The sequence below is a fragment of the Salvelinus alpinus genome, chromosome 12 (genome assembly GCF_045679555.1).
Source record: "Salvelinus alpinus chromosome 12, SLU_Salpinus.1, whole genome shotgun sequence".
Lineage (NCBI taxonomy): Eukaryota > Metazoa > Chordata > Actinopteri > Salmoniformes > Salmonidae > Salvelinus > Salvelinus alpinus.
In genome coordinates, this window is record NC_092097.1 from 40,732,469 (window position 1) to 40,747,014 (window position 14,546).

General features: G+C 41.7%; 1 protein-coding gene across 1 annotated transcript in view; it reads right to left on the reverse strand.

Annotated features, from left to right (window-relative positions):
• The window catches only part of LOC139536103 (synaptophysin-like protein 1), a 56,384-nt gene that overhangs the window by 6,593 nt on the left and 35,245 nt on the right, over positions 1-14,546 (reverse strand). Inside the window, exons 3-4 of the mRNA XM_071336262.1 lie at positions 1,749-1,867; positions 1,160-1,358 (exon numbers count right to left, since the gene is read on the reverse strand). Of these exons, the coding sequence (XP_071192363.1) occupies positions 1,160-1,358; positions 1,749-1,867 (318 nt within the window). The remainder of the gene's footprint in view (positions 1-1,159; positions 1,359-1,748; positions 1,868-14,546) is intronic.

Genomic DNA, 14,546 nt, shown 5'->3' on the forward strand with positions numbered 1-14,546 from the left:
AGATTCTGCCATTATGCACCTGAAGTTGCCGGTAATAGACTACAACAGCGGTCAGCAACCTTTACCATTTAGAGTGGCAAGTTATCGTACCATTTCTACTGATCTGTGTGTCAGTTATGATTTTCATATGCACATTTTTGTGGAACAGTGTCATCTCTCAAAATCAATGTCATGTGGTTAATCAAAATTATAGTGAAGCCTCTAGCACTGAGATGCAGTGCCTTAGACTGCTGCGCCACTCGGGAGCTATGCATGGCCTGTCTGCAAGGAACTTGAAACATTGTATTAACTATTAACTTGGGTCTAGCCTGAAGCTCCTGCTAACAAACTTGCAACATTGTTTAAAATATTCTGGGCCCTGCCAGTGAGCACCACAGACAGACACAGCCGTAGGCTATTTGCACAAGGGATAAGAAGTAATCAGGTAGGCCTTTATGACATTTCCACCGGATCAGAGCATGACATTTCCCCCATTTCATGCTGAGTGGTTATCGAAAGTGGGAGAGCTGGAAAGATTTTTCAAATAGGCTACGTTGAGGAACTATTCACAATGGATGTCAAAACAGACAGTTTACTTTCTTTTTGAGGCGAAGAAAAAAATTACTTTGAGAAGCTCCACAGTGATGGCAAGTTAAGCCAATCAGAAATAGTATCAGATCCCCAAATGTGCATATTTATAAGCCTACATTTGCGCCCAGGCCAGGTAGCCTAGGCCTAGTTCTATTCATAATCAGGTGCGTGTCCTTACTCAAGATTGTCTTTTGTTTGGAGAGCTCCTGTCAATTAATAAATTAACTCGTAAACAGAATGAAATAAACCTAAACTTTTCCCTCACAAGTGTAACCTAGGTTGTGTGTTCTACAAACAACATGTCCACTCCTACAATGACAAGACTGTAATAATAATAATATATTGAATCCATTAACAGAACCTGTAGACTAGAAATGGTAAACGTTCTACTTGTGTGCCATCCCCGAAGCCTTCGCAATGGATTAGTCCACTCAGACAGGTGTCTCGTGTGCCATAACATTTTTTTATATGTTTGCCACTGCTTGACAAAAAATGAATTAAGACAAAAAAATACAATCTTGGTCGACCAACAGCCTATCTACCCAACAGATGACTAAAAATGGGATCAGCCCTAGTATCTTAGACTCACAAAGGTGGGTCCGCGGCCCTCGCGGTACACATGCTGGTATCCCAGGTATAGGACCAGGGTGGCGGTGCAGTACAGGAAGCCAAAGACACCGACACAGACGTAGAACTCAGCCGAGGAAGAGTAGTCTCCCTGGAGGTAAATCTCATTCGTGGCGCTCCCGTTACACGAGGGCACCTTTAAAGGGCCATAGCTAGGCAACCTAGAAGTGGGGTGGTGGGAGAGAAAAACTATTAAATTAGAATGTAATCATATTGCACAAATCCATTTCAACTATAAATGCAAAAACATTTAAGGGGCAACCATCAAAGACAAATAAAATGTATCTTGGCGGGAAGAATCTTTTGGTTTGTCCATGTGTGACTGCATACATTTTACAACCAGCTTTAGAGTAAAAGGAAACTGCTCTTTGGAATTCCCGTTTACACATCAAACCCTTGAAAAGTTTTGCATTGCTTTTCAGGGAGTGCCAGGGATAAGCTTATTTACTGTACAGACCATAGGCAGGGGTTACTGGCAATTAAAAAACAGAAGAAACAATATGACAGCATACATGTCATTAATATGCAGCTCTATGCGAGAGGTGTTTTACCTGAAAGGGTATCCGAACCCAACGTCTATGTCATTTAGCACCGCATCCCCACATTTCACACTGATGTGGGTCGTTCCAGAGTAACCACCCGTGGTGGCGAAGGCAAAGATGGTGAACACCTGCACAAAAAGAGAGGTGAGTTAGCGTGCATCTCAATGGTCTTAAGTTACTTCCTCTCATCTATTTGCCTTCACATCATTCTCATTTATGGGCAGCTAAGAAAAGCTCATTCCTGGTGGGCTGACTTTTCACTAGTGTCTAGGCTTTGTTTTCAGGTCAATAAAGGAGACAAGGAAGGAAAGGTACTTTAGAATTCATAAACGGTTTCTCTCCCAAGGAACCAGAGTTATTGTGCACTCCTCTGATTATCAAAAGTTAATTTGTTCTTTAAGATTTTAAATCAAAACATAATACATGTAGCCTACATAAGACTGTATACAGCTATATTTAGCTAATCTTTATTATAGCTGATCAGAGGGCTGTTCTGAGTTGTGGTTGTGTAAATCACAACAGAAAGTGGTCCTCTAAGTAGAGCATGGCACGTGCCACGCCAGGATAGTGGGTTTTGACTCCCGGGATCACCCATACGTACAATGTATGCATGACTAAGCCCCTTTGGATAAAAGCATCTGCTAAATGGCATATATTATTATAATAAGAGGTGTTCCACTGGTAGGACACAGAGCTGGTTTTAAGTGGTCAAGTATTCCTGCTGCAGCACACTTAACAGTCCTGTGTAAAAGTCATAAGGGTGGGGAGTGGTCACCCGGCAAGAAAAGCCTCAACTCCAGCAGAACGCCCCACTGCGGTCAGGTCAGACAGGAAGAGGCCCCAAGAGGCCTCAGACATGGCTCGTACCAAAAATCTTGAAACCTTGACTGGGCAGAACACTGGGGACCTCACCTCATCCACCCTGATAGTCACTTCCTCTACTCAGAGCAGGACAGTGGGGTGAGGGCAGACCCAGAGAGGGGAAGTACGGCAAACATACACTTACGCAAAGTCATAGGCTTACACTTCTCTCTCCCAGATGAAGACTTTCCCTGTGCTAGAACCTTGACTCTTTCTCTCTCATGATTACTCTTCACCACATTAACTTCCCCTCCAGCCTCTTTCCACACAGGAAACTCCTTCCCTCAGTGAGTGCTGAGAGAGCCAACTCATTAAGACGGACTGGCTCCTAACAGCTGAGTCTGACAAACTAGCAGCACGTTTAATGGGTTCTGTTTGAGAAAGGAGAGGCGCAGGTCTAATCTTGATCTGTAATGAGGAGTTAATTGGGATGTAAGGTCATTTGAGAATCAGTGATTTTGTATAGTCTGATAGCAATGCTTGAGTAAGGTTTATTCTCCTAGGTGTAATAAAAATAAAACTTGGGAATACCACACCATCCGGAACTACAGAAAAACCTGTCTGGTGGGCTGATTCCATTTAAATAGACTGCATAGAAAGGTACCCCATTTTAAATGTAGGACTAGGATGATGTTGCAGCCCCTTAGATGTATACTGAACAAAAACAGAAAAATGCACAATTTCAACGAATTTACTTTGTTAGACTTCATAAGGAAATAAGTCGTGAAATGAATTCATTAAGCCCCAATCTATGGATTTTACATGACTGGGAAAAAAGATCAGCATCTGCTGATCACAGACATCTTAAAACAAAATGGGCCTCAGGATCTCGTCACGGCATCTCTATGCATTCAAATTGCCATCGATAAAATGCAATTGTGTTTGTTGTCCGTAGTTTGCCTGCCCATGCCATAATCACGGGGCACTTTGTTCACAACATTGACATCAGCAAACCGCTCACCCACATGACGCCATACACGTGGTCTGCGGGTGGGAGGCCGGGTGGACCTACTGCCAGATTTTCTAAAACGATGTTGGAGGCGGCTTATGGTAGAGAAATTAACTTTAAATTATCTGGCAACAGCTCTGGTGGACATTCCTGCAATCAGCATGCCAACTGAACACTCCCTCAACTTGAGACATCTGTGGCATTGTTGTGTGTGACAAAACCCCACATTTTAGAGTGGCCTTTTATTGTCCCCAGCACAAATTGCACCTGTGTAATGACCTTGCTGTTTAATCATCTTCTTGATATGTCACACCTGTCAGGTGGATGGATTATCTTAGCAAAGAGAAAGGCTCACCAGAGGTAAACAAATATGAACAACATTTCAGAGAAATAAGCTTTGTGCGAATGAAACATGCCAGGGAATTTTCTTGATTTCAGATCATGAAACCAACACTTCACGTTGCACTTATATTTTTGTATATTTGAATACAAATTTGTTCCTGTGTTAGTTGCTGGTAGCAGTGTTCCAACAAATAGGAGTTACTGAACAGATCCCTCCAATGAAAACATGTGATGGGACATCAAGCATCAATAATGCCCTTTGTTCTAAAAGTAGCCTAGTCCAGTGCCCACGTCGGCTCAAGCACGTTCCCACATGATCACAATCAATCAGAATTTACATAGCAGTTGAGAAGTGCAAAACAGACCACGAGGCCTTCTGAACAATAACAAATATCCAATGCAATAAACAGAGGGTCATAAAAAACAATGCCACAACAGTTGCTGGGTGTAAAGGGGTCAAATACTGGTATTTCAGTAGCGGACTAAACTACAAAGTGAAGGAAATTTTGGGGGTAGAGCAGCTTTAAAATTGCAGACAGATTGTGGCTTCCGTCAATGTAAATTGTCTGCATCATTTCCAATCCTCCATATTTTCTTTGTACATGATTATACAGTACCAGTCAAAAGATGACGCCTACTCAATCAAGGGTTTTTATTTATACAATTTTCACACTTTGTAGAATAAATAGCGAAGACATCAAAACTATGAAAAAACACATGGAATCATGTAGTAACCAAAGTGTTAAAAAAAACAAATTATATTTAATAAATTAATATTTTTCAAATAAGCCACCCTTCGCATTGACAGCTTTGCACACTCTTGGCATTCTCTCAAACAGCTTAACCTGGAATGCTTTTCCAACAGTCTTGAAGGAGTTCCCACATATGCTGAGCACTTGTTGGCTGCTTTTCCTTCACTTTGCGGTCCAACTCATTTCAATTGGGTTGAGGTGAAAACACCAGTCTCAACGTCAACAGTGAAGAGGCGACTCCGGGATGCTGGCCTTCTAGGCAGTTGCAAATAAAAAGCCATATCTCAGACTGGCCAATAAAAGACTAAAAGATGGGCAAAAGAACAGACACTGGACAGAGGCACTCTGCCTAGAAGGCCAGCATCCCGGAGTCGCCTCTTCACTGTTGACGTTGAGACTGGTGTTTTGCGGGGAATTTTTAATGAAGCTGCCAGTTGAGGACTTGTGACGTGTCGGTTTCGCAAACTAGACACTAATGTACTTGTCCTCTTGCTCAGTTGTGCACCAGGGCTTCCCACTCTTTATATTATGGTTAGAGACAGTTCGCGCTGTTCTGTGAAGGGAGTAGTCCACAGCATTGTACGAGATCTTCAGTTTCTTGGCAATTTCTCAGAACAAGAATAGACTGACGAGTTTCAGAAGAAAGTTTTGTTTCTGGCCATTTTGAGCCTGTAATCGAACCCACAAATGCTGATGCTCCAGATACTCAACTAGTCTAAAGGCCAGTTTTATAGCTTCTTTAATCAGAACAACAGTTTTTAGCTGTGTTAACATAATTGCAAAAGGGTTTTCTAATGATCAATTAGTCTTTTAAAATGATAAACTTGGATTAGCTAACAATGTGCCATTGGAACACAGGAGTGATGGTTGCTGATAATGGGCCTCTGTACTCCTATATTAAAAAATATTAAAAAGTCAGTTTCCAGCTACAATAGTTACTTAAACATTAACAATGGTTTACACTGTATTTCTGATCAATTTGTGGTCTTTTTTTCTTCTTGCTTTTCTTTCAAAAACAAGGACATTTCTAAGTGACCTCAAACTTTTGAATTGTAGTGAGTGTACAGAACACACACTTTCATTCCCCCCCTAATTGGACTAAATTAAATGGACAACAGGCGTCAACATACATTTTACAGACAATATATTTTACAATAGTCACCCCTCCCATCTATCTCTGAAGACCATCCAGTTTCTATTTGCTATATATCTAACTGCGCTGTTTCACAAAACTTCTGAACCTATATACAGTGGGGAGAACAAGTATTTGATAACCTGCAAAATCTGCAGTGTTTCCTACTTACAAAGCATGTAGAGGTCTGTAATTTTTATCATATGTACATTTCAACTGTGAGAGACGGAATCTAAAACAAAAATCCAGAAAAATCCCGTTGTATGATTTTTAAGTAATTAATTTGCATTGTATTGCATGACATAAGTATTTGATCACCTACCAACCAGTAAGATTTCCGGCTCTCAGACCTGTTAGTTTTTCTTTAAGAAGCCCTCCTGTTCTCCACTCATTACCTGTATTAACTGCACCCGTTTGAACTCGTTACCTGTATAAAAGACACCTGTCCACACACTCAATCAAACAGACTCCAACCTCTCCACAATGGCCAAGACCAGAGAGCCGTTTTATCAGGGATAAAATTGTAAGGCTGGGATGGGCTACAGGACAATAGGCAAGCAGCTTGGTGAGAAGGCAACAACTGTTGGCGCAATTATTAGAAAATGGAAGAAGTTCAAGATGACGGTCAATCACCCTCGGTCTGGGGCATCAATGATCATGAGGAAGGTGAGGGATCAGCCCAGAACTACACGGCAGGACCTGGTCAATGACCTGAAGAGTGCTGGGACCACAGTCTCAAAGAAAACCATTAGTAACACACTACGCCGTCATGGATTAAAATCCTGCAGCGCACGCAAGGTCCCCCTGCTCAAGCCAGCGAATGTCCAGGCCCATGTCCAGGCCCATGTCCAGGCCAAGTTTGCCAATGACCATCTGGATGATCCAGAGGAGGAATAAGAGAAGGCCATGTGGTCTGATGAGACAAAAATAGAGCTTTTTGGTCTAAACTCCACCCGCAGTGTTTGGAGGAAGAAGGATGAGTACAACCCCAAGAACACCATCCCAACCGTGAAGCATGGAGGTGGAAACATCATTCTTTGGGGATGCTTTTCTGCAAATGGTAACAGGACGACTGCACCGTATTGAGGGGAGGATGGATGGGGCCATGTATCGCGAGATCTTGGCCAACAACCTCCTTCCCTCAGTAAGAGCATTGAAGATGGGTCGTGGCTGGGTCTTCCAGCATGACAACGACCCGAAACACACAGCCAGGGCAACTAAGGAGTGGCTCCGTAAGAAGCATCTCAAGGTCCTGGAGTGGCCTAGCCAGTCTCCAGACCTGAACCCAATAGAAAATCTTTGGAGGGAGCTGAAAGTCCGTATTGCCCAGCGACAGCCCCGAAACCTGAAGGATCTGGAGAAGGTCTGTATGGAGGAGTGGGCCAAAATCCCTGCTGCAGTGTGTGCAAACCTGGTCAAGAACTACAGGAAACGTAATTGCAAACAAAGGTTTCTGTACCAAATATTAAGTTCTGCTTTTCTGATGCATCAAATACTTATGTCATGCAATAAAATGCAAATTAATTACTTAAAAACCACACAATGTGATTTTCTGAATTTTTGTTTGAGATTCCGTCTCACAGTTGAAGTGTACCTATGATAAAAAATTAGACCTCTACATGTTTTGGAAGTAGGAAAACCTGCAAAATCGGCAGTGTATCAAATACTTGTTCTCCCCACTGTACATACTAGAGTTCGACTAGAGGCCGATTAAGTTTTCAAAACTTTCTTTTTTTTTTTACAACTTTATTTAACTAGGCAAGTCAGCTAAGAACACATTCTTATTTTCAATGACGGCCTAGGAACGGTGGGTTAACTGCCTCGTTCAGGGGCAGAATGACATTTTTACCTTGTCAGCTCGGGGGATTCAATCTTGCAACCTTACAGTTAACTAGTCCAACACGCTAACCACCTGATTACATTGCACTCCACGAGGAGCCTGCCTGTTACGCAAATGCAGTAGAAGCCAAGGTAAGTTGCTAGCTAGCATTAAACTTATCTTATAAACAATCAATCATAATCACTAGTTAACTGCACATGGTTGATGATATTACTAGTTTATCTAGCGTGTCCTGCGTTGCATATAATCGATGCGGTGCGTATCATTGCTCCAATGTGTACCTGACCATAAACATCAATGCCTTTCTTCAAATCAATACACAGAAGTATATATTTTTAAACCTGCATATTTAGCTAAAAGAAATCCAGGTTAGCAGGCAATATTAAACAGGTGAAATTCTGTCACTTCTCTTGCGTTCATTGCACGCAGAGTCAGTGTATATGCAACAGTTTGGGCCACCTAATTTGCCAGATTTTTACGTAATTATGACATAACATTGAAGGTTGTGCAATGTAACAGGAATATTTAGACTTATGGATGCCACCCGTTAGATAAAATACGGAACGGTTCCGTATTTCACTGAAAGAATAAACATCTTGTTTTCGAGATGATAGTTTCTGGATTCGACCATATTAATGACCTAAGGCTCGTATTTCTGTGTGCTATGTTATAACTAAGTCTATGATTTGATATAGCAGTCTGACTGAGCGGTGGTAGGCAGCAGAAGGCTCGTAAGCATTCATTCAAACAGCACTTTCCTGCGTTTTGCCAGAAGCTCTTCGCTGTGCTTCAAGCCTATCAACTCCGGAGATTAGGCTGGTGTAACCGATGTGAAATGGCTAGCTAGTTAGCAGGGTGCCCGCTAATAGCGTTTCAAACGTCACTCGCTCTGAGACTTGGAGTATTTATTCCCCTTGCTCTGCATGGGTAACGATGCTTCGAGGGTGGCTGTTGTCGTTGTGTTCCTGGTTCGAGCCCAGGTAGGAGCGAGGAGAGGGATGGAAGCTATACTGTTACACTGGCAATAATAAAGTGCCTATAAGAACATCCAATAGTCAAAGGTATATGAAATACAAATCGTATAGAGAAATAGTCCTATAACTACAACCTAAAACTTCTTACCTGGGAATATTGAAGACTCATGTTAAAAGGAACCACCAGCTTTCATATGTTCTCATGTTCTGAGCAAGGAACTTAAACGTTAACTTTTTTACATGGCACATATTGCACTTTTCCTTTCTTCTCCAACACTTTGTTTTTGCATTATTTAAACCAAATTGAACATGTTTCATTATTTATTTGAGGCTAAATTGATTTTATTGATGTATTATATTAAGTTAAAATAAAAGTGTTCATTGTTCATTCAGTATTGTTGTAATTGTCATTATTAAAAATAAATTAAAATAAATAAAAAAACGTCCGCTTAATCGGTATCAGCTTTTTTGGTCCTCGAATAATTGGTATCGGCGTTGAAAAATTATAAATCGGTCGACCTCTAATACATACAGTTGAAGTCGGAAGTTTACATACACTTAGGTTGGAGTCATTAAAACTTGTTTTTCAACCACTCCACAAAATTCTTGTTAACTTGTTTGGGATAGGGGGCAGCATTATCACTTTTGGATGAATAGCATGCCCAGAGTGAACTGCCTCCTACTCAGTCCCAGATGCTAATATATGCATATTATTATTACTATTGGATAGAAAATACACTGAAGTTTCTAAAACTGTTTGAATGATGTCTGAGTATAACAGAACTCATATGGCAGGCAAAAACCAGAGAAAAAAAATCCAAACAGGGAAATCTGAGGTTTAAAGGTTTTTGAACTTACCCCTATCGAATACACAGTGGGATATGGGTTATTTTTCACTTCCTAAGGCTTCCACTAGATGTCAACCGTCTTTAGAATGTGGTTTCAGACTGCTCATGTGAAGGGGGGCCGGATGGGAGATGTTTTACTAAGGGTTCTGCCTACAGCCTCGTTCTCAGTCACGCGCTTTCACTTGAGGTTGCTCTCGTTCCAGGGCAATTCTACAGACAATGGAATTCTCCGGTTGCAACGGTATTGCACTTTTATGATAAAAACATCCTAAAGATTGATTCTATACTTAGTTTGACAAGTGTCTTCGACCTGTAATATAACTTTTTGAACATTTCGTCCGAATCGACCAGATCGCGTTTTTGGACATAAATGGACATTATCGAACAAAACAAGCATTTATTGTGGAACTGCAATTCCTGGGAGTGCATTCTGATGAAGATCAAAGGTAAGTGAATATTTATATATGAATAATGTTGACTACCCAACATGGCGTATATTTCTCTGGCTGGTTTGGGCTCTGAGCGCCGTTCTCAGATTATGCTTTTTCCGTAAAGTTTTGAAATCTGACACAGCGGTTGCATTAAGGAGAAGTGTATCTAAAGTTCCATGCATAACACTTGAATTTATCAACATTTATAATGAGTATTTCTGTGAATTCATGTGGCTCTCTACAATATCACTGCATGTTTGGGAACTACTAAATCTAACACACCAATGTAAAATAAGATTTTTGGATATAAATATGAACTTTACCGAACAAAACATACATGTATTGTGTAACATGAAGTCCTATGAGTGTCATCTGATGAAGATCAAAGGTTAGTGATTCATTTTATCTCTATTTGTGCTTTTTGTGACTCCTCTCTTTGGCGGGAAAAATGGCTGGGTTTATCTGTGACTTGGTGGTGACCTAACAATCGTGTGGAGCTTTCGCTGTAAAGCATTTTTGAAATCAGGCACTGTGATTAACGAAAATTTTATCTTTAAAAAGATCGTACTTTTTGGAGAAATGTCCTCTGTTCTGATGAAACAAAAATAGAACTGTTGGCCATAATGACCATCGTTATGTTTGGAGGAAAAAGGGGGAGGCTTGCAAGCCGAAGAACACCATCCAAACTGTGAAGCACGGGCGTGTTAGCATCATGTTGTGGGGGTACTTTGCTGCAGGAGGGACTGGTGCACTTCACAAAATGGACAGCATCATGAGGGAGGAAAATTATGTGGATATATTTAAGACATCAGTCATTAAGTTAAAGCTTGGTCGCAAATGGGTCTTCCAAATGGACAATGACCCCAAGCATACTTCCAAAGTTGTGGCAAAATGGCTTAAGGACAACAAAGTCAAGGTATTGGAGTGGCCATCACAAAGCCCTGACCTCAATCCTATAGAACATTTGTGGGCAGAACTGAAAAGGCGTGTGCGAGCAAGGGGACCTACAAACCTGACTCAGTTACACCAGCTCTGTTTGGAGGAATGGTCCAAAATTAACCCAATTTATTGTGGGATGCTTGTGGAAGGCTACCCAAACAATTTGACCCAAGTTAAACAATTTAAAAGGCAATGCTACCAATTACTAGTTGAGTATGTAAACTTCTGACCCACTGGGAATGTGATGAAAGAAATTAAAGCTGAAATAAATCACTCTCTCTACTATTGTTCTGACATTTCACATCCTTAAAATATAGTGGTGATCCTAACTGACCTAAAACAGGGAATTTTTACTAGGATTAAATGTCAGGAATTGTGAAAAACTGAGTTTAAATGTATTTTGCTAAGGTGTATGTAAACTTCTGACTTACACTGTACATTTTACCTTGTTCTTTTTGTTCCATCCTTCAGCTCCACTCAACCCCTCCCATCTATCTCTGAAAACCATCCAGTTTCTGTTTACCATATATTACAACTGTGCTGTGATATTTCACACTGGCCATTATTCTAATGAGCTCCTCCCCCAAAACATCTAAACAAGAGACCTCGATTAATCGTTTATGTAAAGTTGAGTGTTTCCTTGTAAAGTTAAGATTTTATATACTTTTTGATTTTGGATCCCGCGGCTCAGTTGCTGTGAACGCTACAATCTGTCCTGGGATCCTGACAGATTCCATGTAAAGAGAGAGACACGGAAACCCAGCTAGCTCAAGTCTCAAATGTAGGTCGCTATTGAACGTTTAACATTGTAGGAGCTGTGTTTACTTTGCTTTATTCCGGGACAATGTGGACTGCCCAGACTTTCAATGTAGCAACTGTTTGCTTGCAGAGGACTACAGGGGCGAAGTGCCTACTCTTAGAAAACCTACTGGGGACTCCACCCCGCCTACTTTTTTAGTTTTCTACCCCAGTAGCCGGATGCCGCGCTCTGGTGGAAGTGTCGCCGCAGTGTCAGCTCCACACAGCCGACTTGGCCTGTACTCTGCAGGGATCCCTCACAAAAGTTGTCTCCCCCTTCCCCGGAGAACAGAGCTAGTAGGATGCTCCTGTGGGATGTTCCTGTTCTCGACCCAACCAACCAGCCATGGAGATGTCACTCGCCATGGAAGTCGGGAAAAAATGCATCTTCTGGCAACGGGGGCCTCCGAGATGTTAAGCCCGGACACAGACCAGAAACGGCTTAGTCACCCTGGATTCAGAGGTTCCGGTGCCTTGGTCCTCTTGTCTCCCTCTCCGGTGGCGACTGCGTTAGGTTTAGATACTCAGAGCAACCACCCTCAGACCGTGAGACTGCCTGAGATACCGGGCCATTCATCATCTACGATGGATACTACAGCCGACTCGGGTCCATCGGGCCCCAACGCTCTTCGGTCCTCGAGGGGTCTTCTAAATCACTTGAGGCAAAAGAACGGCCGGACCTCCTCTGCTATTTCCCCAGCTGTCATCATTGGCAGCTCTATGGTGAGTGTCGTGTCTTTGGCTATGCCGGATTAATTGCTATGACCTGATATTCTATAAAATACTTTCTCCGTAATTAATATTACCTGATTGAACTAATCATGTAAATATAATTAACTAGAGAGGGGCACCACGAAATAATATTTAGAGCTGTTATCTTCCGAATAAACTCTTAAAGACCTAATAATATTTTACATCAATAGCAGTCAATATTAATCGTCATCTTATTCTGTCTCATCTGAAAGTTGTAAATCCTTGGTTATCTGCAAGAATCCTGGCTAACAAGTTGAATCAGCAATACAAAATTGTGTTTAATTATTTATTTACTAAATACCTAACTAATCACACATACACAATTAAATCATAACTTGATTACAAATTGCCGTCATAAAGGAAAACGTCCCTAGCGGGCAGAAAAGATATGACAGCTTGTTACACAAAGGAAAGGGGGCTGGGTTTTAGTGAAAGAGCGGGAGACTGGAACAGAGGCGAAGCTGTGCTATCGTAAATACAGTATCTTATGCATTCTAAATTACCGCCCATTTGGAAAAGGAAAATGCAATAAATATTTACTCTGAGCTGCGCTTCAGTAGGTTGGTGGTAGATGGAAGACCGTGTTGCCAAACCGAGTCCTCTGTCCTTTGAAGAATGTCTCTGGTGGTCACTGGATACGTTGTTGTAACGTCGTTGTGCAGTAGACGGGATACTCTGACTGTCCTTCCAACCTGCGTTTGTAGCAGCTGTTGCTAACTCAACGGCTAGGAGGTATCACTTCTGTAGTGAATACGAGTTCAAAGATCATACCATTCACAACCAAAGCTCATGCTGATGTTGGCTTAGTTCTGTAGTTATTATCTGAACCATTCTGACATGGGATCGTCACCCTCATATCCTCGGAACAGGAAGTTATATTTTTGTCAATGGCTTATATAGGTGGAGGGAGAGGGGTGTGCCTGAAAAGTTTATTACCCATGTCTCTTCACAGGGGCGGGCCACTGGTTGAGCAGAGGCCCAAACTTATGAAAACCCAAATCTCTCATTTGGAAGCTAAAATTACATTTAATCTCTTCAAATAATTTCATATTCAAACATTTGAATGAAACAACAATTCCATGTGAATCCGATACCTCTGATGTTTAGACTTTCCACAGTAGAGTTTGTCATTCTATCATTGATGAGTGTCAGAGTGCAACCGAACTGACATAATATACCTTAAGTACCACCGCATATGTTCAGTTGGTCGGATTACCAGAATATATATTTAATTCCCCCCCACCTTCTGATGTTCCCAGAATCTCTATGTTAACCAAGGGGTTTTCTTATGTCACATCAGTATAGCAGGGAGGGGGGGAAAAGAGGTATTTATGACTGTCATAAACCTACCCCCAGGCCAACGTCATGACAGTGAGAAACATCAGTTCCCAGTGCAAAAACCCTGTGCTACCCAGGGGCATGAGTACAGGACACTACAAGGCTGCTTCCGACCGTTCTATGACTGCTGCCGGGGTCTGAGGCTGTTGTAGTCCATGTGGGGTCAAACAACATCAGGAGGGCTAGCTCGGAATTTCTGAAAATGTATTTTAAAAAGAACTGATTCGAGCAATGAAAGATTACAAAAAGCGGCAAATAATTTCAGGTCCGGTACCATTGTTGGGCCGAATGTCTGAAAGATTCAGCAGGCTACTGGCATTACACATCTGGCTAGAAGACAACTGCTAGAGTCACTTTCATAGATAACTTTGACACTGTCTGGAAACAGAAGATACTCTATAGGAATGACGAAGTTCATCCAAATGAGCTTGGCTCCTGTACTCTGTCCAAGCATTTCAAGGCTGCATTGAGACAATGACCCAAGACCAGCTCAGTTAATCCCCACCATTGTGACGCTGTGTTGTCATAATGCTACATCAAATGTACATCACAGGGGCATTGGCAGACAATGTAAGTAACTGAATTAAAGTCCCCCTATGTTGATCCTACAGCTATTGTACGCTGTAATCATGTGCCTGCTGTATGAACCATAGTTATTACACTGTTAGCACTGAAGTGGTGTGCCCTAGTAGGTAGTCCACATGCACTATCAGCGCCAATGTAAACATGAGGTAGTCTACTTCTGATAAGCTTTCCAGTAAAGCATAAAAAAAACAAATCAAGCAACCCAGAGAAGTACTAAAAATAGCCCATATTAACATACGTAGCCTAAGAAACAAGGTTCATGAAG